Source organism: Acomys minous, assembly GCF_964271855.1.
Source record: "Acomys minous genome assembly, chromosome: 8".
Taxonomy (NCBI): domain Eukaryota; kingdom Metazoa; phylum Chordata; class Mammalia; order Rodentia; family Muridae; genus Acomys; species Acomys minous.
In genome coordinates, this window is record NC_140489.1 from 119,391,041 (window position 1) to 119,414,150 (window position 23,110).

At 50.7% G+C, this 23,110-nt stretch overlaps 1 protein-coding gene and 1 long non-coding RNA gene across 4 annotated transcripts; both read right to left on the bottom strand.

Moving 5' to 3' along the window:
* Positions 1 to 1,072: 1,072 nt before the first annotated feature.
* Positions 1,073 to 7,904, bottom strand: LOC311603105. Of its 2 annotated transcripts, XR_014780947.1 has the most exons (4): positions 7,108 to 7,428; positions 6,611 to 6,845; positions 1,356 to 1,456; positions 1,073 to 1,212 (listed from the first exon to the last, which is right to left on the bottom strand). It is a non-coding gene; the product is annotated as an uncharacterized lncRNA (long non-coding RNA). The 2 variants fall into 2 exon arrangements; XR_014780948.1 differs by lacking the exons at positions 1,073 to 1,212; positions 1,356 to 1,456 and having other exon boundaries at positions 6,564 to 6,845; positions 7,108 to 7,904.
* A 4,689-nt stretch (positions 7,905 to 12,593) lies between these two features.
* MCFD2 (multiple coagulation factor deficiency 2, ER cargo receptor complex subunit) lies at positions 12,594 to 21,389 on the bottom strand. Of its 2 annotated transcripts, none has more exons than XM_084791930.1 (4): positions 21,264 to 21,389; positions 15,892 to 16,046; positions 14,840 to 14,999; positions 12,594 to 13,731 (listed from the first exon to the last, which is right to left on the bottom strand). In XM_084791930.1, the coding sequence occupies exons 1-4, from the start codon at positions 21,300 to 21,302 to the stop codon at positions 13,600 to 13,602; spliced, it is 486 nt and encodes a 161-aa protein (XP_084648056.1). In that variant the 5' UTR covers positions 21,303 to 21,389; the 3' UTR covers positions 12,594 to 13,599. The 2 variants fall into 2 exon arrangements, with proteins under 2 accessions (XP_084648056.1, XP_084648057.1); XM_084791931.1 differs by lacking the exon at positions 21,264 to 21,389 and adding an exon at positions 16,734 to 16,756.
* Positions 21,390 to 23,110: the final 1,721 nt, after the last annotated feature.

A 23,110-nucleotide genomic window follows, 5' to 3' on the forward strand; every position in this document is an offset into this window, starting at 1 on the left:
CAAAGGCCTGAGTGGCTGAGTAAGTCACATGGCCATTTAGGTAACATGAAGCGACAGTGTAGAAAAAAAAAAATATATATATATATATATATAATTTTATATTTTGAAATTATATTAAGAAAAGAACCTTACATCTATGTCAGTAGTGCTCTGTTAAAAGTAGGTGGAAAGGAGCTGAGTGGTGGTAGCGGTGACGCACGCCTTTAATCCCAGCACTTGGGAGGCAGAGGCAGGCGGATCGCTGTGAGTTCAAGGCCAACCTGGTCTACAAAGTGAGTCCAAGACAGCCAAGGCTACACAGAGAAACCATGTCTCGAAAAACAAACAAAATAGGTGGGAAGGGCTTTTCATGGAAGGAAGGGCGGCTTCAGTCAGATCTCCTTAAACCCATTTGACCATGAGCAGAGACAACTCCATTCCCCCACTGCCGTTCAGAGAAGCTAAAATTAAAACAGAAACAATACGATGTCTTCCTCAAGTTGGGTTGGTAAGGCAACACAACACACACAAATCAAACAAAACCAGACGCAATGCAGTAGTATTATTGTGTAATATCCAAGTCGGAAAAAGTCACAACACGAACGACACAGGCGACCGTGCAGGAACTGTCCTTGGGGTCCCACTGGATGGCACACAGGCTGCTGATCCACGCTGCATGTCTTGACCAACCAGAGCTTGATTGCGGACAAGACAGTAAGTCTGGGAGGGAGCACCCGGGTCCAGAAGGCTCTGCTGTCCCCTGCTCCCTAGAAAAGGACCAATGAATTGAGGCCAATAGAGCACGGGCACCATCCACATGCTGTCCCGTTAGCGTTAGCGATGTGAGCATACTCTTCCCAGGCTCGCTCAGGGCCAGCTTATGTATTAACTCAGTCCTAACACCCAATGGAGATAAATATGCTGTCTGTGCTTTACACTCGGGGGCACAGCTGGTGGCTGATCCAGGCAGACTTAGGCCCATGCTGGGCCTACCTCACCTTCTCCCCTGGCATCTGGCTTCAGGATGCTAAGATCAGCAGACCCCTGGGAGCAGCCCCGCAATCACACTGCTGGTGTCTATTTGGCGCTCTCTCCAGAGGACCACAGCCGTCTATTCGCTGGCAGCGGGCTATTTGTTCCTGGTAGGTAGGTTGGAGCTGCACTGGAACCGTTTGAGTCTTGGCATATGTACTGATGTCCTCATCCCGGGGACTGAGTTCAGGGGCTCTGAACCTGAGGGAAGGAGGGTTGGGTGGGAGGGAGGAGCTGTTTGGCAGCTCTGAGAGAGAGAGAGAGGAGAGAGAGAGAGAGAGAGAGAGAGAGAGAGAGAGAGAGAGAGAGAGACTTGGGGGGCGGGGCTTGCAGGCTCCAAGCACCTGTTGTATTCTTCTAAGGCTGTTTGGGGGGGCGGGGCATGATGCCCCCCATCTTCCTGTATAGAAGGCCTGGGAACCTAGGACACTGCTGGACACTGAGCCTAGAAAAAAAGGAGTTGTTCTGTCACCTGGACAAATAATTGGCCTTTGAACAGTGCTTCCTCCTCATCAGGAAGAACAGCTATTTAATTTCCAAGTCTAACTACCACGTAGAGTTGTAGGGGAAGTGAGGAGGCGGCCTGGGGAGAAGGGAGATGCCATTCGGCCTGCCTCTCAGGCTCCACCTCAGATAGGAGGAGGGGTGCCCTCAGTCCTAATGGACAAGGATCTAGGGTCAGGCAAAGAGAGTGGCCTGACATCCCACAGGAGGTTCTAACTCACGGCTGTTTGGAATTCACTCGGTGTCCTCCCTAGATAAAACAGTGTTTGCGTGGACTTGGGCCCCATGGGGGAAACCAGGAAGCAGTAAGTAGAAGACCTAGGCTCAGGTGACCCAAATAATGGTGGCCACCGTGTACCAGACTGCCCCAGCTCATTGACTCTTGTGACGCTCCTGAGACTTGAACAAACGGGATAGCTTCTGCAGACAGGATGCAGAGGCCCAGCCCACACTCATCCTTCTGCATTGCTCCCGGGGGCCACGCACAGGCCAGCTCACAATCAATGTGAACCAACCAAGGCCGCGTCTGGGAAGAGCCACTCACAGGCACTCGAGGCCTGGCTGAGTCACCTGGATGTCCACCTCATATCCTCTTTTACTCATTAACCAAGAATATGACCTAAATCCCATGGGCAGTAGCCACTAAGCACATGAGGAAATGGATAATGACTGTGACACAGGCGGCTAAAAGCTGCAATTACCCTTCCTGACAGGAGCGTGGGACCTTTCTATTTTGCCTCAGAAATTGCACTTGTGAGAAATCAGCAGGCGCTTGCTGGTGACCATGGTAACCCCTTCCGCAGCTGGAGGCAGCATTTCCAGATAGCTGATGACCTCTGCCTCAGCTTACACCTGCCCACTGAGCCTCAGGGACAGATTTAGAGGGAGAACTCCGGGGTGTGGGTTTTGGCTGCAGCCCAAGCCGGGGTCAAGGGACAGAAGATGGGCTTTGTTATATACAGTGACTAAGCCCCATCACTTTGATTCTGAGGTGATTTTCCTGGGGAGAGCCTGAGCCCCAAGAGTTCTGCAAGCTGGCCCAAAGACTCTCACCTGCAGGCAAGTGAAGATCCAAAAGGGTGCGGTCCAACCCCCTCCCCAACAACTGCCTTTCAGTAAAGGCGAGGGTAGGCAGGGAGGACAGAGTGTGGGCCCAGTTTCTACCCAGTAGCTACTGACATGGTGGCTCGTTTTCATGAAGGTAACTGCTGTCCCCCATCCACGATGGCACCAGAAGAGGCCCTAGGTGGAGGGTAAGAGGTAGGGTGGGGTGGCTGGGGGAGCCACAGCTGTACCCAGCCTAAGCCCAGAGGCCTGATGGCACCAGCAACCATATGAGGCTCTTGCTTTTTTCTCACTGCCCTCAGCTATCCCCAACCCAGCAAATGGGCTTGTGACCCGATCCTGACATGTGGCAGCTCCCACGGTTGCACGCCTTCATCGGTCCTCAGGCTCTCATCACAGGTGCGCACATCCCCTAGTCTTGTGCCATGTGCCAGACGTCCTGAGGGTCCTCGTTCGTTCCACTTATAAACACATGCAAATGCATCAGGCAGGTGATGAGTTCTAGGCCGTGTCCACTCCTAGGACCTGGGGACTCTGAGGTAAAGAGTCTCTAAGGGCACTGTGAGTCTCACGGCCAAGGAAGCGAGTCAACCATCAGTGAGCTGACTCAGGAGGGCACCAGGGTGAGGACAGTTGAGTTCAAGTGTATACTGAAGGGGCTGGGATGGAGCTCAGTTGGTAGAGTGCTTGCTGGCGTGCGCACGGTCCAACATGGCGGCACGCCCTGTCATCCCAGGTAGGAGTAGAAGCAGGAGAGTAAGACATCCAGGGCTAGCCTCAGCTACTTGAGACTCTGTCTCAAAATAAAACAACCACGTTTTTTTAAAAAAAGCAGTATGTATCAAAATTACCACACGTTCTTATTCAGCATAGAGAGAGATCACCTCTCTACACACCTGGCCTGTCTTCATAAACGACATGTCCTCGGGCCTGAAATTCACCACTGACCCCTCTGAACAATTCTTCATGTGCTTTAGAGGCTTCTGATGGCTCGGGTGATGACCTAGGGAGACTTCTTCTGTCTCCCCTTGAAACTGGTGTGACAAGATTGGCCCTGTTTAACAGTTGGTCCCTGTGAAGTATTCACTCTTCTGTGAGGATTGTTTCTTGTTTTTCAATAAAAGCAGTTAAGAATAAAAAAGGTCCTCAAAGTACATCTTTTAAAATATTATTTTATTTAATTAATAATAAGTTTCGTTTTGTTTTTTTTTTTAGCTTTGGTACAAACCCAGGGCCATGGGCATATGAGGTGCTTGCACTGCCAGGGAGCTGTGTCCCTCACTCTTGACACTTACACTGTCCAACCCACCCCAACCCAACCCCCCCAAACAGTTCTATTCAGTAGCTCCCGTATCTGGGGAGGATGAGGGATGTATAGTCCATAAACCCCAGTCGATGGCTAAAACTGAAGATGTTGCTGCATCTGCACTCACCTTCTGGATCATGAGAGAGAGAGAGAGAGAGAGAGAGAGAGAGAGAGAGAGAGAGAGAATCGCTAAGGTGACAAGGTGGCTCACACTTTTATTCCCAGCATGCAAGAGGCAGAAACAGGTGGCTCTCTATGAGTTTGAGGACAGTCTGGTCTATACAGCAAGTTCCAGGATAGCCAAAGCTACATAGAAAGACCCTCTGTTTAGATAGATAGATAGATAGATAGATAGATAGATAGATAGATGAAAGTCAAAAAGGGAAGACATGCTGGGCTGGAGAGACAGCTCAGAGGTTAAGAGCACTCGCTCTGGGAGAGAACCTGATTCACTTTCCAACACCAACATGGTGCCTCACAACCACACTGTCACTCCAGTTCCAGGGGATCCTGACCTCTCTTCTGACCTCCAAGGGCACCAGGAACACACGTGGTACACAGACATATATGCAAGCAAAACACTCACACACATAAAATAAAGAAAAAAAAATTTTTTTTAATTTGAAGATGATATGTGACTCAGAGAGATAGGTGCCCCAAGTCACCAGTAACCTCAAAGTCCAGGGGTGATCACCGCCACACTTTAGTTCATCACTCGGCACACCAGCGTGACACTCAGCTTTAAAGTGTGAAAATGCTCCCATATTAACGAACTACAAACTGCCTCAGTGACACGTTTTGGGACCGAGAAGCGCATGTCTCTTGTAGCAGCAAAGCCTGGAAAGAATAAACATATGTGTGTGTGTGTGCACGCGAGCATGCCCATATGCATTTGCATGAGTGAGTGCATGTGGGTGCATGTGTTCCGCAGTGGGCATATGAAGGTCAGAGGTCAACCTTGGCTGTTGCTCGGGACCCTTTGCCTTATTTGAGGACCACACCAGGGGTATCTCTGCCTCTGCCTCCCATCTCCCGGTTGGGAGTACTGGGATTGTAGACACACTCCGCAGCCAGCCTTTACAGGGGCTCTGGGGGACTCAGACTCTCATCCTCAGACTTACTGGGCAGAAGTTTTTACTATCTCTGGCCTCCTAACCTGTCTTTTTGTTTGTTTGTTTTATTTTGTTGTTTTTTCGAGACAGGATTTCTCTGTGTAGCCTTGGCTGTCCTAGACTCACTCTGTAGACCAGGCTGGCCTCGAACTCACAGCGATCCGCCTGCCTCTGCCTCCCAAGTGCTGGGATTAAAGGCGTGCGCCACCACGCCCGGCTGCTAACCAGTCTTTTTAAGGGGAGATGTTGTTCTCCCTGGAGATTCAGGCTGCAGCTTTTAGTTCCTTGAAACGTGAAGGTTGAATTGGCTCAAACTGTCCCTTCCTCAGGAGCAGCCAAGCTGCTGCAAGATTTGAACTTGGTTCAAACCCTGGGAAGGGCTGGTACTTGGTTTCTGTCAGGAGAGGGTTTTCTCCTTCCTTTTAATCCGTGCATAAGTCAATGAGCAGCCGGGGCAATAAATCCCATACTTGGAGAAGTCAAAGACAACCTCTCCATCTCCGCTCACACCCAGGGTGGACGGCCTCAGCACTCAAGCTCGGAGGAAACCAAAAGCCAAAGTGAGCCAGGAGAGTGAGAACCAAGCGCCCCTCAGCCTGAGCACTGCCCCTTCCCACCCCGCTGGACCAGACCAGGAGGATGACAGATGACAGCCATAGCGTTGGCAAATGATGTAGCTGGAGAAGCCCTCTGTGCAGCACTTTTTAAGGCGGTCTTGCCTCGCCCCCACACAAGTGTCTACTGCCCCTCAGTGATGGTGTCTTCCGGAACTGTTTCTCTCCATCCTACTCTCGTCACTGTCTTCGGCTGCTCAAACTTCTCAGCTGAACTTTAGACTTTGGACAGGACTTTTGTTGGGCAGTTTAAGGGGAGAATGGGTTTTACTGTGGCTCCCAATCCCAGGCTGAGTCCCGCAACGCAGGGGAATTTACAGCGGCAGGAACTTGGGACAGCTGGTCACATCACATGCACAGTCAAGTGCTAAGGGAGAACGGGTGTGTGCATATCTGCTGCTCAGCTAGCGTGCTCTGATCATGTATAGTCTGGGGCCCCAAATCAGAAACAAAAGAAACAAAACAAAACAAAACAAACAAAACAACCTAAGTAACTTTTTGGCTGATTTTTGTTGTTCTTGTTGTTTTCTTATTTTGTAGGAATTCATAGCTAAGAAATTGCCTTGACTCGCGATAGGAATTTTGGACTCTATTTTACTTATTCATTTATATTTATTTGTTTGCTTACTTATTAATTTATTGCGGTTTTTGTTTGTTTTTGTTTAAGACAGGGTCTCTCTGTGCAGCCTTGGCTGTCCTGGACTCGCTTTGTAGACCAGGCTGGCCTCGAACTCAAAGAGATCTACCTGCCTCTGCCTCCCGAGTGCTGGGATTACAGGCGTACGCCACCACGCCTGGCTCCATTTTGGATTATTTGAGACACGGTTTCTTTATGTAGCTTTGGCTGTCATGGAACTCCCTCTGTAGACCAGGCTGGCTTCAAACTCACAGAGATCCACCTGCCTCTGACTCTGCCTCCTGAGTACTGGAATTAATGGTGTGCGCCACCACTACGCTACGAACACTATTTTTTTTTTATTATTTTCTTTTACACTTACTTATTTGTGTGTGGGGAGGGAGTACACACATGTCATAGCAGGAGCGTGAAGGTTAAAGGACAGCTTGCAGAAGATGGCTCTCTCCTTCAACCCTGTAGGCTCTGTGGATCGAACTCAGGCATCATCAGGCACCTTCGCCTGCTGAGCCGCCTCGCTGGCCTGAGACTCTGGACTTTTCCATCCCGTTGGGACCGTTAGTCTGAATGCAGTCTGCATTGTGAGGCAGTCCTGAGCCCTGGGGACAAAGACAGAATGTTATGTTGAATCTGGAACACCCCTCACAGCTCGTGTATTTTAACAGTCCACCCCCTGGATGCTGCTGCTGCTGCGAAGATGTTGGACCTTAGGAGCATGGCGCTTAGAAGGCAGAGGTGAGCCACTGAGGAGGGGGTCCTGTTCTGATCTGGCTCTCTGCTTCCTGGTCCATCGATGACCTCCACCCCACGTCCCCGCCCCCCCCCCCCCCCGTGTCCACAGACAGATCTTATATACCTTACCTTCCCACAGTGACGGGCTGCAGCTCCACTGAAACCAAGAGGCAGATTAACCTTTCCTCCGTTGTTTCTGCCGGGCACTTGTTTCTTGGTTACAGAAGCCAGGAAAGAACTAATACCACCGAGCATAGCCAAAGTCGCACTTAAACATCACGTGACTCTGAGCAAGCCGCTTACGCCCACGAATCCAAGTACAGAGCAAAATCGGTTTAGGTCACGTGAACTCTAGCTGGCCAGACTGACCAGCCATGTAAATCCAGCTGCTGTGATCCTTGCTGTCTAACTGCTGGTTACCCACGTGAGCTACCACCTGTTTCCAAGGAGACAGCATCGTGGGGACCAGGAGGCAGGGAATCCGCTGTAAACGGATGGAGCGTAACACTGGGCTCAGGCCTTCCTTGTGCATCAAGGCTCATTTACCCCTCAACTCCATGCGGTGTGAAACACACTTCCTCCCTTTCGGATGGAAACACGGAGGGCTTAGAGTGATTTTTCACGGTTAGTCGCAAGATCTCCCAACTAAAGCCGAGTGTGGTGGCACCATCCTTTAATTCCAAGCGCTAGGGAGGCAGAGGCAGGTGGGTCTCTGTGAGTTCATAAACTACAATAAAGCTGAGAGGATATATTTCTGCGCCTCCTGGTTTCCCAACAGCTCCTTGTGCGTCCTACTCCACGGTCAAAGGTTGAAGCTAATCCGTAGATGTCCTCAGAGACCGGCAGATTTAGTTAGAAGAAGGCATATGTGGCCAGAAGTGCTTTAATATATATGATTTTTCCGTTAATCAGTGACAGTCCTGGGCTCTCCCCCCGACCCCCAGTCACTTTGTATACACTTCCCACAACACCTCTCCAAAGCCAGCATTTGGCTCTGCCCAGCTTGAAGGGGAGGCAGCTGAGGACCCCGAAGCCAGCTATAGTCTGGAACTTGGACCTAAGGTCCGAGACTCCTCCCTGCCCCCACACTTTCTCAGCCCTCCAGGAAAATGGCAGCAGAAGGCTTTCCTGCGGGGACTGTGGAGCCCCGCCCCCACAAAACCCAGGCACCCCCTGCCCCTCTCCACCGTTTGCCTTTATTTGCCCACTTTAGGGTGGTCTCACTCCCTGGAGCCAACCCAGGAAGGGTGCAGAAACTCCCTGCCCAAGCAATGGGGGTGGGGGGTTGGGGGGGGAGGATGGGGGGCTTGGGAGGAGTGTGATGAATGACAACCTCACCAGAGCTCAAAGCCACATTTTTGTTCTTTTTCAAATGATCCAATGTTTTGATGTTTTACGGCCCCCTCTCTGCTTCTGTATATGTGTCTATGCGCGCGCACGCGCATGTGTGTGTGTGTGTGTGTGTGTGTGTGTGTGTGTGTGTGTGTATACATGTGTGTTTTCAGATGACCACTTGACATAGGAGAGAGTGACAGGAGTGGGCTATCGTGTTGCCTGTGTGGGAGAGAGAGAGGTGGATTGGGCTGGGCCTTGACACTTGGGAATAATACAGGAAGCACTGGCTGTCAGCCAGCCTGCTTGCCTTTGGGTGCGGAAGGCTGAAAGGCTTCAGTTTTAACTTGGAGTATCGAAGTAGCCAGCCCTACACTGATGCCTGTGCTCCTGCCAATTGCAGTCCCCTGACCACAACCCTCAAGCCTGGTCCTTCTGAATATAAACTGAGGGCTGGCTGAAGGCTCACATCTTACCAGAACCACTATACACAGCATGTATACATATATGTATATGTATTCCTGTGTTACACAAGCTGCCTGTGTGTGTGCGTCCCTTAGAGTTGAACCAGCACCAACACACTCTCAGCAGGTGCTCAACTGCTCAGCTGTACCCTCTGAGACGTGGTCTCACTAAGTTGCCCAGTCTGGCCTTAAGCTTGTCCCTTTCCTACCTCGACCTCCTGAGTCTCTGGGATCACAGGTATGAGCCACTGCTCCTGGATGCTGGGCCTCTCTCACAGAGAACACTTTCCCTGCGTCACAGCCATTGAGTTTGTACTGAGCCATTCTCACCTCAGGCAGACTGTAGCCCCACTGCAGCCCATGGTGTCCCTTACAGCCTTGGGACTTTGGTGACCTTTTTTTCCCCATTCTCCGAGCTCCCCTACACAGCTTCCTCTTTTCCTCTGTTCTTGGCAGATAGCCACACATCCTTGCACCGGCAACGCCGCACAGGCTGTGACTCACTACAGTTAATTTGGAGAACCGACCCCTCCGTGCGGACAAGTGAGGTCATATTGTGTGTGACCTTGAGCCTGGCTCTCTGCCTGCACTCTCCCTTGTGTTCTGCTCGGCCCAACCTATTGGAGGGACAAATGAATGCACGTCGACAGCTTCAGAAAATATCCTGGGAGTGGAGGGAGCAGACAGAGGGAGGAAATGGGCTTTGGGTTTTTCAGGGGTGAAACAGAAATGACACTTATAAAAAATTAACAGCCCCTGGGATGGGCTGCTGAAAGACTGAGGGGCACAATGCTTCCCACTGTGTGACACTGCTGCCCTCTAGTGGTAAGTCTGAAAATGACTAACCGAGTATGAAATCTTTACTGTCATCAAAATCCATAAAAATCTCACTCTTAAACTCCTGCTACTCAAAGGGCCACACAGGGTTGACAATCACAGAAATATTGTCATTAAGTGCTTTTTAGAAAAGTGCTCATTTACTCCTGCCCATGCACTTGAGGGGTGTTCAGATAGTAAGAGTTGACAGACAGGGGTGAACTGCAAACATAAGCCCAGCACCCCAAAACAATACTGTGGGCGAGGGGTGGGAGAGGCCGCAGTCTGCATGCAGTTGGCTTGCACCCTGCGGGTGTGAATTGTCTGAGAGTTTTAACTAGCATGTTGGTGTTGCATGTTACTGATCTTGGGCTATTAGGGCGGGGCTTCCTAACTTCAGTGTGGGCGGGGCTTCCTAACTTCAGTGTGCAGGGGCCCACAAGATGGAGCGAGGAAAAACATCTATCTTTATTTTCATGAGCCTCAAACAAGCGTAGTATAGTCTTCAACTAGGAGCTAAGCAAAACTCAGTCCTGGCCTTATCTGTGGAAGCAGAGGCACATCTCCATTGAAGGGTAAAAACAAGATGGTGTCTGTGACAGCAAAGGGTCCTGTGGCAGGGAATCCGATAGGCTGCTTTAGTAGTAAACGCTGAATGAAGCAAAATAAGGTCGTTTTAGAGGCTTTTTTTTTTCCAGACAGGAAGGAACTTTTCACCTACAATGTGTCCCGCCTGCACGATGTTCTGGAGTAAAAGGTGGCCAACCAATGACTGGTCCAACTTGAGAACCACACCACCAGAGGGAGCCCACGCCTGACACTGCCTGGATGGCCAGGACCCAGAGACTAGGATAGCTCAGAGACTAGGATAGAATAAAAACACAGCTGGAAAAGAAAAGAAATGACTCCTAGTGATAATTCTGCTATCCTCGTAGACCAAAGCCCGGCACGACCAGCATCAGAAAACAGACTTCATCCAGCAACTGGTGGGGGCAGACTCAGATGCTCACAGTCAAACACTAGGCAAAACTTGGGAAGGGGGGGGGCGGGTCCCAAGAAGAGGGAGAGGAAGGAATGTGGGAGCCGGAAGGGCCAAGGGCAGCAGGAGAACACGGCCCTCAGAAGCTACTACGCAGGGCTCACAGGGGCTCACAGAGACTCAAGGAACAATTACAGAGGCTGCAGGGTCTGACTCTGCATAGATGGTAAGGTTGTGTAGCTTGGTGTTCTGGTGGGACTGTCCCTGACTCTTTTGCCTTCTTTTGGGACCCTTATCCAGCCTTGATAGGAGGCTATGTGCCTAGTCTTTTTTTATTTAAGATTTATTTATTTATTTATTTATTTATTTATTTATTTATTTACTATGTATACAGTGTTTCACCTGCATGTCAGAAGAGGGCACCAGATCTCAGGATAGATGGTTCTGAGCCATCATGTGGTTGCTGGGAATTGAACTCAGGACCTTTGGAAGAACAGCCAGTGCTCTTAACCTCTGAGCCATCTCTCCAGCCCGTGCCTAGTCTTTTGTTGCTGTTGTTTTCTTTCTTTCCTTTTTTTTTCTTTTAGTTTTGGTTTGTTTGTTTTTCCTTTGCTTGTGTTGTTTTGTTCGAATGCCGAACTGGAGAGCGCCTTCAGCCCTCTGGGTAACAGATGACTATTCAGCACATAGTCTACAGTGACACGACGGGAGGGGCTGCACACACATGTGCAAGCCAGAGGTCACACTCCGGTGCTGTTCCTTAGCAGTGCCACCTTCTTTTGAGACGGGGGCTCTCACTGCGACCCAGAGCTTGCCAAGTACTCTGAGGCGGACAGGGCAGAGAGCCCCAGGAATCCAACCTGCCTGACTCCTCAGTGCCAGGATAACAACTGCGCGCCACCACAATGTGTTTTGTGCTTAAGACCAAGCTTGGGCCATCACAACACTTGCAAGGCACACTTTACAAACTTACCTATTTCCCCAGCCCTAGTTTTCTCTTATTTTGTTCATTTTCCTAATTCCTTTGTGGTTTCTTAATTCCCTTCTTAGTTTGTTTAGATGAGAAATTAAAGGTTAAAACTTCACGGTTGAGAACTTCACAGACAAGGGGCAGCTGGCCGGAATCAAAACTCAGCTCAGCCTCAAGCCTTGCACCGGGCTGCCTCGCCTGGGCATATCCGCTCTAGAGATGCGGCAGTTCGCTGATGTTCCTATAGTGCTTACAGGCTGAGAGTCAAGCCTTGCCTAGGCAGTGAGGGGAGGCAGAGTGACAGACTGTGTCCCTAATGTCCCAGTTCCCCAGAGCCAGGGCCATGGAGGTCAAATGAACAGCTAGCAGTGTGGGAAGCGTCCCATCTTGCCTGTTCAATGGTGCACTTCTATCTTTGAAGGGCCTTCTCTGTCCTCACTGAGTCCCCGGATGCCAGACAGTGAGGTTTCTTCAGCTGTGCATCCGCTCCCAGGATCCACCTGGCCCTCTGCATGAGGGGCCGGTCCACAGTCTGAGGGTCTGTGGGGTGGGGGAAGGGATCTTTGTCATCAGGCAGAAGGAAGTGTATCCTTTTCAGAATGTCAGAGACTGCTCTGACACTTGGACCAGGGCCTGCTCCAAAAATGGGATCTAATCGAGAGTTACCAGACTCAGGAGTAACGCTGTGTTCACCTGCCCTAGAGAGGGATGTCATAATCTACATCTGACGGAGGAAGGAAGACTCAAAGTGAGTTCTCTCAGGATAAGAACAGGCTTAAAGGAAAGAGACTCCGAACAGTAAGAATCTACTGTGTTCAAAAGAGGAGCAGGGTCCAGTTCCTGGGGACGAGGTAGACACCGTGGTGTTAACCGAGTCTTCGTGGGGGCCAACAGAATCAGCTGCCCCCCTTTTTTTTTCATCAGTTTTATTGTCAGATAGCTAGAATTCATTATATAAATCTTTCAAAATACTGAGATATTACAAGAATAGTTTACAAGTCAGCTCTGATTGCACAAATACTTGACACAGGAAACTGTCTTACAAATATGGAAGTTTTCTTACAAGAATACTTTAATAAAGAAAATAAGTCTCTATACATCATAAAGCAAATTTGATTGCGTTTTTTCTAATCCTGCCATCATTCTGGATTCTCTCCCACAGTGTATCTATGTCATCCCACAAGGCGAACACAATGTGGCTGCCTCTCGTTTAGCCACTACTGGGATTCACAATGCTAAGGGGCTTTAGGCTTCCTTTTCTAATCCTCCCTGAAAAGAAAAGAATTCTCGTATTCAGGCTTGCAGAGGTAATTTTAAAAACATTCCTTCAAAACGTGGATGAGGTTAATCACTGTTCTGAGTGACTGACGTTTTGGGTCTCACTCAGGCTGGACCAGCTGATGGTTTAAACCTGTGGTACCAAGTCCACAGCTCACAAACCGTGACGGAGCCTGGGAGCAAGGATGGGGTGCGAGGTCAGGAGAGCTCAGAGAGTGGAGGGTGAGCAGAGGACACGCTCAAGCTCCCGGTCTCTCGCAGGCTGAAAATGACAGAAGTGTAGGGTGTGGCGATCCTGTATAGAATACCGAAGACCTGAAAAGGGCTAATTATTTAGGTGAGTGCTGCCTCATCTCTGGAATCTTAGGCACTGCGCCTGGGAGAACTCAACAGGTAACACTGGTCTTATGCTGCAGCTTTAGCACACACTAGTGTACAGCCACCTGCCAGGGAGAAACGACCCACCAGGGAAAACATGTGGCGGCTTTCGAGCATACCGTCTTTAGCATGAATTAACATCAAGAAATCAGAGTGGCATTCATTCCACAGTCAGGCTCCTGAGAGCTTGGGGATACACCCTTCCCGGCTCCTGCCCCATAAGTTTAAAAGCAGTGTGGGACTAGGGCTCGTCCCAGGACTCTCCAAATTCCTCCCGGCTTCTTCCTCACCCCAGTGTAACAAGCGAAGGTTGTAGAGTAGGCGGAAATGAGTTGTTTTGCATTACCAGACATGTTCCGTCACATTATCGGGGTCACATTTGCACACAGCTGAAGACCAAGTGACTACTGCAGGGACTTCGCGAACTCAGCGTAGTCGATGTAGCCGTCGTTGTTCTTGTCGTCGTCCTTCAGCACGCCGTCGATTATGTTAATTAGCTCGTCTTCGCTCATTACTGGCGCCTGCTGGCTCCCCTCCTGCACATAAGCGAATGAGATAATGCAGTGCAGACTGATGACGGAGCATCAGGACATGACTGGAAGGTCTACTTATGCAGAGACTTTCAAGGTAATAATGCCCCAGAGTCACAAGTGAGAAACTAGGTATGCCAGTTACAAGAAAGACGCAAGCAAACAGGTCCTTGTCTTTTTGCTTAAAAATTACTGTTCACTTTTTTTTGGGGGGGGGGGTTAAAAAGTATGCACAGTCACTGAAGAAAGCTGGGCCTGGATCCCACAGTACTGGGTGTCAGAACTCACTGCCTGAACCCTCTGGAGGGTCAGCTGGCTGCTCAACATGCCTAAGAAAATGGGGACAGTGACGTAGCGGACACCTTGGGGTCAGAACAAGAAAACACTGCCAAGCATTAGAGTGTTCAATCTCTGAAGAGAAATCTCCGTGTGGGAGGGTTGTGCCAGCTGCGAAGCTCTGCCTATTCACGCGGCCACCAGCTCTTCCTCCGTAGCATCTCCCACGCCTGTTTTCCACATCTCCACTGCCACCACCACCACTCTCGCATGGCAGGACTGTGGGACCCTAACTCCTCTCAGACACCAGGCTCACCTCCACTTCAGCACTCCTCACACAATGCTCCAGTGAGAAGCTGCTGGTCCTCCCTAGGGCCACCCTCCTCTCCCTCATCCCCCGCCCGAGGCAGAGGGGTAGACATGGACCTGCATCTCATTTCCCTCTACTAGAAGATGGAGGCGTGACAGCGTGTGCCCCTGCTGACTCAGGCTGCTATGAAGTCCAAGGTGCCTCCACCTGAACACACCTTGGGGCAGCAGGGAGCACTGCCCAGTATGACACAACTCCCAACTCCTTCCAAAGCTCTGTCCCTCGGACCTGGAGTCGCCGTTCTCAAACGAAATGACCGCTCTGCTGTGCCCTGCATCACACACCTGGCTTGCTCTGTAGGCCAGCCCCTCAAACTGCAGCGATAGCAGAAATGCTGACACCACGGCCCAGCCAGGCTCAGCTTCCCTGGGGCAGGGCTGGGGTTGGGGGTGGCGGGAATGCGGCAGCACCGCTCAGGCACGAGCCCAGCACGGGTCACCGACCTCCAGGCTCAAGTCCCCGACCTACCTCCTTATGGACGTGGGTGATGGCAGTGGAGAGCTCTAAGCCATCAAGTAAATTGTTGCCATCGTAATCGTGCATTTTGAAGTAATGGAGCTGCAGCTCTTGGGGGGACATCTGCTCCTCTGGCTTGGTGATGACGCCATCTAGATGTTCCATGATGTGCCTGAAAACCAACAGTCAGACAGCGCCAAAACCTTAGGAACTCAGGGCTAAGAGTGGACACAGCTCAGGGACACGGCCCACAGCCAGGGCCACCTGCTACTGGCTGGGGCTGAGGCACTCCCCTTTACCGTCATGACTTGGTTACAGTATTTTTTGAGTTGCCAATTAAAAAAAGAAATTTTTTTTAAAAAATAAGGATTAGGACAGGCCTGGTGGCGCACGCTCTTAACCCTGTCCTCAGGAGACAGAAGCAGATGGAGCTCCATGAGGTCGAGGGTGGGTCTATATAGCAAGTTCCAGACCAGCCAGGGCTATGTACTGAGTCCCTGTCTCAAAAAAAGACAAAAGGACAACATAGCATGTGTGAAGTGTATTGGCCCAGGAAGATCCAGTGTTTGAATCAGAAAACCATAATTATATTCTGATGTTCTGGATTCTGTTACTGTGTATGTGCTGGGTGGGGGAGGGGAAAGAGGAAGACTAAATCCTGACAATTCTATGTTTAGGCCTCAAGATCCTCGGCCTGTGAGATGATGAAGACAGACACCTTACTACTACGAGTCCCGAGGGATAAACACAATCTTTAAAAAATTTTCAAGGGCCGGGTGTGGTGGCGCACGCCTTTAATCCCAGCACTTGGGAGGCAGAGGCAGGTGGATTGCTGTGAGTTTGAGGCCAGCCTGGTTTACAAAGCGAATCCAGGGCAGCCAAGGCTACACAGAGAGACCCTGTCTCAAAAAACCAAAAAAAATAAAAAATAAAAAAATATAAAAAAATAATTTCAAGAGCCCTATAAATTGGTAGGAAGGGGAAGAAGTTGGGGGTGCCCTGTGGGCTGTTGCTGCAGGTGATGGGGGGGCCCAGAACCCTGACCGCGGCAGCTGAATACATACTCTTGGTCGTGTACTGTGTTCTTGTCCAGGCCCACGCTGCCATGGACACTGGCCCCATGCTCCTCGGCCCTGGCACCTGAGGCACAAAAGGCACAGAACAGGACACACAGGAAGGGAGCTCTGAGCAGCCGCAGAGATGTCATGGTTCCAGGTACCTGAGAAGTGGGACACACAGAAGACAATGAAGGCACAGCACCAGAGCTACGGTCCCTTCCAAGAGCCGACAGTGCTTCCGGGAAGCCTGGCAGCAGTGGGGCTGTACACAAGAGCACTGCGAACCGGGCCAGAGCTCAGCTGTGGGACAGAAGCTGGAGCGCGTGCCGTGGGGGCAGCTGCTCAGCTCGCACCAGGGGCTGGACTCCACTCCCAGGACACAGAAACGGCCAGCTTTTTCTGGTGGTGGCTCACACCTTTAATCTCAGCAGTCGGGAGACGGAGACAGAGATAATGCCAGGACAGCTAGCACTACATAGAGAAACCCTGTCTCAAAAAAGGGGAAAAGTCCAGCTGTGTCACTAGTTGTTCGGCTTCCTACCACTCAGCTGTACAGCAGAGGTCCCCAATGTTTCCTGACAGACCCTCAGAGGGCCAAGCAGTCATAAGCTCGGCTTTAAAGGACCCAAAGCCAGGTTGGAGAGATGGCTCAGTGGTTAAGAGCACTGGCTGCTCTTCCAGAGGACCTGAGTTCAATTCCCAGCACCCACATGGCAGCTCACCACTATCTGTATCTCCAGTTCCAAAGATCTGGCACCGTCGCACAGACAGGCAGGCAGAACACCAAATGCACATAAAAATAAATAAATCTTAAAAAAAAAATTAAAGAACCCAAAGCCTAGTCCTACCTACAAGCCAGCAGCCCACAAAGAGAAATGCTTCCTACTGGAGTTCCAAAACCAGAATGAGGGATTTTCATCAAAAGAGAAAAGGCCTTCGGGAGTTCTGAAGTAACCACCTGAGGTGAGGAGAAGGAATACGAGAGAAGGCTGACACACACGGCGCTGCGTCAGCCAGGCTAGACAGACAGCAGGAACACTGGGTCTGGGGGAACGGCGGCAGCCAAGTGGGAGCAGGTGCAGGTAAGCGGGACGACGTCCAGCAAATCTGGTCTCTCAGGGTAGATAGCAGGAGCGGAGGCAGGTGCAAAGGAAAGCAGGTGACACATGCTGAGCCAAGAGGATGACATTTCCTAAGAGCAAGTGGGGAGCAACTGACAGGTCAGGACAAGAGATGAGGTCACAGGTTTGCTGTGGCTTTAGGAGGACTTATCTGGCCACTTGATGGAAAGGGGCAGCGTGAGGACGGGAGACAGGACCATGGGAGCTGAGAGAAGCCATCAGGCTGGTCATTCCGGGCTTGTCCCCCTGCCCGGGCCCTGGGGGGGGGGGGGGCGCATAACTTAACCTCACAGGCACATCGGAAAGGAAAGCTACAGAGAAACTCACATTGCATTCTAAGGACACTTGGAATCGAAATCAACAAGACAATTCAGCCACCTGGCCAGCTCCTTGAAGACCAACTTACATTGTGTCACAGGTGTTGTCGCCACAGCTTAGGTGGCCTGCATTAGCTGCTAGTTCAATGCAAAGTCCTGTCCTTTCTGGGCTTAGACTGGAGACTCGCCTCAAAATGGAAGGTGAAAGACGGCTCAGGACCTCAGATACCACCTGCATCCTCATCTCAAAAGGCAGAGCCAATTCCACAACCAACCATCAGCAGCGAGGATAAAGCGGACGTCCAGTCCCTCCTAACATTTGCTCTGCAGCCTCCCTGTACCAGGAGCTTGGAAGCAGAGGCCCTGTAGCCCTTCCCCCATACTAAGTGCTCTGGGGAAGAACATTCTATGACATTTACAAAGACTTCTCTAACCTATTTTGCCCATCTCTCACCATCTGTCCCCAAGAAGGGAGCAGCAACCACTGCAAGGGGTAACTCTCAGGGTGCTAAAAGCAGCACCTGGCCTGACTACTGTGCAATGACGCCATGCAACGTGTCATTCTGCGTAAGATTTCTAATATAGATTAAATGAAGAAGCAGGCAGCAAAAGTCTACCCATAATTCAATGCTGCAAAATAAATATATAATTGCACACACAATTACACTGTTTAACCAAGTGATTATAATTATAAGTGATGGTGATTCTCTTGTCTGCTTTTTCAAAATGTGTACTATAACTGGGCATGAGGGGTACACCCCTTTAATCCCCACACTTGGGAAGCAGAGGCAGGTGAATTTCCATGGCCAGCCTGGTCTACGTGGGTGTGAAGGCCGTAGTGATCTCTGGTGTCTTCCTTAATTGCTCTCTATTTATCGAGACAGGGTCTCTCACTGTACCCCGGGCTTGCTGACTCAACTTGCTTAGCTAGTGACCTGGCCTATCCCCTATCTCTGCCTTCCAGGCAGCTGCCACGTGCACCTGACATTTGTGTGGGTGCTGGCTATCAGAACTCTCGTCCTCAAGCTGTGACCCTCTGGTCCACTTCCACAGCCTGCAGCCATGTTCTGATGTCAGCATAACTGAGGGTGGAGCCATGGGAGGGTCTACTAGAGAGAAAGCTGAGGGGGGGCGGGTCACAGAATTGGGGGCACCTCGGCCTCTAATGGCAGTGTTGGATCCAGCTGGGGTGTGTATGATGGGGCTGTTCTCTACTCAGGTAAGTAACCAAGTGGTTGACAAGCCCAGAACTGTGAGTTCGGGGTCCTTTCTTCATACGGCGCAGCATAAAAGCTGAAAACCACCGAGCACACACAGGTACGGCAGGCACGGCAGGTAGTGTGACCATTAAAGCACAATGCCAGCCCCAGGAACTCAGAAGGAAGAGTCCCCCAGCCTGGAATGACAAAAGGTAATGGCTACCACTTGTCCAATCAAACTGTCCAGGCAAAAGAAAACAGAGTACTGCATCCTGCCCAAGAACAAGTTGCATCATCCACACTCCAACTACGTAGTTCAAGGCCATGGGCACCCAGCCTGGAAGATAAGCCCCAGGAGTTCCCAGGGTCACTGGCCTGCAGGAAACGACACAGGCCACGCTAGAGGAAATCCAGGTGACGGCAGACTGACAGATGACTGATTAACCTTTCTAAAGACAGGCAGACTCCACGTATAGTCTCATTGTAATGTGCCAGGACTCTTGGGAACTTGACAGGCCTACGTTCTCCTGTAAATGGCTTATTTACAGGTTAGCACAACCACTTACATACTCCTGACCGAAGGCTAGTCCTCATCTTTTGGAGAAGGTCACCCCAACCAGAACGTGAAGCTCTGGGAGGGACACACACAGCAGTGAAAAAGGAGAAGCCCAACAGACCAGCCATTGATGCTGGCTAAGATCTCAAATCCAGACGGCGCTTTGCAAGACAACCTATGCCCATGCCTTCGTCACAAGGAGCAGCATGGGTCTGACAGGAAAGTGCTGACCTCCCTCAGAGCCTCTGTCCCCACTGACTGCAGCTGGTTTTCCCTTGTCCACCTGATTCAAACAAGGCTAAAGACGCTTGCAGCTAACACCACTCACTTCCTTGTCCGTTTCTTCCTTCCTATTTGTGTTTCCGTTTTTCCCTGGTTTTGTTGTTGTTTTGTTTGAGACAGAGTTTCTCTATGTAGTCTTGGCTGTCCTGGGACTCACTCTGAAACCAGGCTGGTCTCGAACTCACAGAGATCCGCCTGCCTCCGCCTCCAGAGTGCTGGGATTAGAGGCATGCGCCACCACTGCCCAGCCCCCTCCTACTTTTCTTTTTCCTCTTTCCAAAGACCAGGACCTTATCTTCTCTCATTTGTCCCGCCTCACGTCAATACTGAGAAGGCCTGGGGACAGCACCTTCTGTCAGTCAGTCTTTATCTCCAAGGCTCTGGCCTATGCTGGAACTTTCCCACGCCAAGGAAGGGCCTGGCCCACCCTTCCCTCACATGTGCCATTATTCCTAATCAGTAGGTTAGCTTTCCACCTAACAGCTGTTAGCAGCTTTTTCCTAAGTCCAGGGGCTCTTAGTTAAGAATTTATATTCAAAGTAATCATATCTAACAGCATCCAGATATTCTGGGACCAGAGCCAATGCCAATGAAAACTGACCAGCATTCTCCTAGCTTGCCGTCTCTGTGTTCTTTAAGTAAAAGTAACCATTAAGTCTCCAAATTAGAGAAACCTGGATGTGGACTGAAGTTGAGAATTTGTCCCAAACAGGTTGCTGGTTAAAAGTTTGGTCATCTGTTCCTTGAGGAAACCCAAATAAAAGCCACACCACCCTTACACATTTAACTAACTGCCAGTACCACAGCAAGCGCAGAACTGCGCAGACAACAGCTGACAAGGCTGTGAGACCTGGGCTGTTGACCTGGACAGACTCCTTTCTCACAGATCACAGCAAAACAGAGGCACCTAAGGGGTATCACATAACCCCCTCGCCCACACTTGGGATGACACAGGAAGCATGAGACAAGTAATATTTCAACCAAAAAAAAAAAAAAAAAGTGTGTCCCTCATAGAAGGAACAGTTCCTTCAGGAAAGATGAGTCCAGTCTAGGAGCTGAATGCTCAGTTGAGAAGGGACAGGTCTTGAGTAAAGCACACAGCATGTGAGTCACAACAGGCATTGCAGGCCCTGTGCAAGCAAGAGCTTGAAAGGGCAATGAAAATCCACAGAAGGAATGGGGCAGGGGTGACTGAGCATATGTCATTTGTTTTAAGAGCGGGTCCCTAGCTCCCCTGTACTGGAAGAATTGAAGAGGTTCAGGAAATACTCAAAGGAGCAGAAGGAGCCGGGGAAGGGGGGAAGTGAATTAGCTAAGGCAAGAAAGTATCTGGAAAAGTGAGAGTTCTGAGTGAGTTCTATGTATTTGAGGAATGCAAATGAGCATGACGCCCAGGCCTCTGGTTTGGGTGTCTGTGTGGATGGATGTTTTCCGAGATGGTAAACAAGACCCGAGCATCCCTTGTCTATCCAACCGCCCAGGCTCAGGCTAGCCAAGCCCGCCGGGCCAACTGGACCTGTGGGGTCTAACCCCGCGGAAGATGGTGGGGCCAGGGGCAGATGGGGTAACGCCCGCGGCCCGCGTGCTTCCAAGACCGCCCGGGTCAGCGTCCAACCCACACAGCTGGCCCCAAAGCCTGGCACCAAGACGCCCTCTTCTCTTCCCCGCCCGAGGATAGAGGGTGGACAAGACCAGCAGAGCGAGGCTCAGCCCGGCCGACCCGTCAGGCCCGGAAGCCCCCTCGGAGGACAGGCTGCCTCCGAGGGCCACAAGTCCCTCTGTGCCCGGGTGGTCCGCGCCCTCCACCCCGCCTGTCCCGCCTCCCGTCCCGAGCCCCAGACCCCGGATCCGCCCGCGGACCTCCGCCCCGAGGGTCAGTCTTCCCGCCCGCGGGTTCGCTCACCCTGATGATCCACGACGCGGTCGCAAAGCAATCCAGCATGAGCCTCGCCAGCTGCCGTCCCCAGGACGCTTTTACTCAGCCCGCCGGACCCGCCCACCCCGCTCCGCCTCACCTAGCCGCGCACGCGCATCGCCTCTCACCCGCCCATCGGCGCCGTCGGCCCCGCCCCCTACGCCGCACGTTCCTGTGAGTCCACGTGTCCCAGCCCAGAGCGCGTTGCTAGGCAACCATGGAAGCCCCAGGACGTGGCCCGACGTGGGCTGTGGGCGGCAGGATCCGGAAGGGGCGGACTCCCGAGCTGCCTGGCTCCGCCTTTCTCTATCCTTTGGCCTGTCTCTCGGTTCCTCCGGTCGGCGCACTACAAACAGGGAAGAAAAAGTAAACCCTGCCCTATAGAAACATGTAGAAAATGGCTGATGCTCGCCTGGGCCCCTGCGTTTCCTAGATTGGCTTGCTGCCATTTTCTCTTTGCGCCACTCCTCAAGCCTCGTCAGCCACAATGCCCATTCACTCACTAGCTCCACCGAGACTATGGGCGACCCTGAAATCGGCTGTCTTTATTTCTTGGGAGAAGATAAAATATTTTCAAAATCGATCCTGCCCTTTGCTCCTACACAAAATTGTCGCTCAGTAAATGTGTATATACTCAGATAGATGGATGGATGAGTTTAGGACTCTTTTTGTTTTTGATTTTCAGATGCACCTGCATCAAAAAGGGGAGAAATTAACTGTGTAGGGATTATATCAAAGCCCCTCCCTACTTCCTCAAGGCCTTGAAAATTGACCAACAGTACTGTCTTTGTCTCCTTCTCCCGGTTTAATCCGAAATTAAAATCTCAACATTATCCCATAGGGAGAAAACAAAAAACAAAAAACCCCAGAGTCCCTAAAGAGATTATTAACGCAACATTCCATCTCATTTGGAAGCTTAAATTAGTTTGATCCAGTTCATTGCGGGTACCCGGCACCTCCATCCATTAGATCAACCACAGCTGCATACTTCCTCCCTGCGATGCACTGTCCTGGGAGCTACAAATACAGGTACTTTATGGTACTTTAAGAAGCTCAGTAACTGCTAACAGGACTGGGCCTCAGTCTATTTAGCCAATACTTGCGGGATTTTTGTATATTTTGATTTTCGTTTTGTTTTTCTGGTTTTTTGTTTTGTTTTGTTTTGTTTTGTTTTTTTGAGGCAAGACTTCAATGTAGTTCAGGCTGACCTCCAGCATACTAGGTAATTGAGTGTAGCCTGGAACTTCTAAACCTCCCCCCTTTACTTCCTCTCTCTTCCTGGTCATTCTTACACGCACACGTGCGGGATCCTCTGGCTCCTCCCACAGTGCTGTTGAAATGGCAGTCTCCACACTAGTGGTCTCTTCCGGCTTGCTAACTCATCCCGCTTAAACACCCCCACTCTGAAGCGTCGTCCTTTGTCTTATGTCTTAAGAGAGCACCTGCGCTCTTTGTTCTTCTGTCGGCCTGGTTATTCTTTCTTGGGCTGTTCTGTGGCTTCACATCTGCTGCTCAGTGTTCAAAAAAGACACCAAGGTCCTGAGTGTCGGTCGCTATCCACACAATGTGATTTCATCTAAAGTCCCATGTTTGAAAACCCATTTGTATGCAAAAAGCTCGCAAAAACGTTTTCTTGAATGTGTATATACGATATGTTTGTACATGTGTCTGTAGGTGTGTGTGTGTATGTGTGTGTGTGTGCGTGTGCGTGCACTTATATATAGATGACATAATCTACACTGAATGCCTTCCTATGTTCCTCTTCTCGTGTTTTGAGGCAGGGGCTTTGGATGCACCTGGACTTCATCAATTAGGCAAGGCTAATTGGCTGTCCA

Excerpts from the sequence above, each read along its gene's own strand:
- MCFD2 (XM_084791930.1), bottom strand. The coding sequence starts at position 21,302 with ATGCTGGATTGCTTTGCGACCGCGTCGTGGATCATCAGG. Across the intron at positions 16,047-21,263 it reads CCGCGTCGTGGATCATCAGG|GTACCTGGAACCATGACATC; the intron begins GTGAGCGAACCC and ends CCCACTTCTCAG. Across the intron at positions 13,732-14,839 it reads TCACCCACGTCCATAAGGAG|GAGGGGAGCCAGCAGGCGCC; the intron begins GTAGGTCGGGGA and ends GCTTATGTGCAG.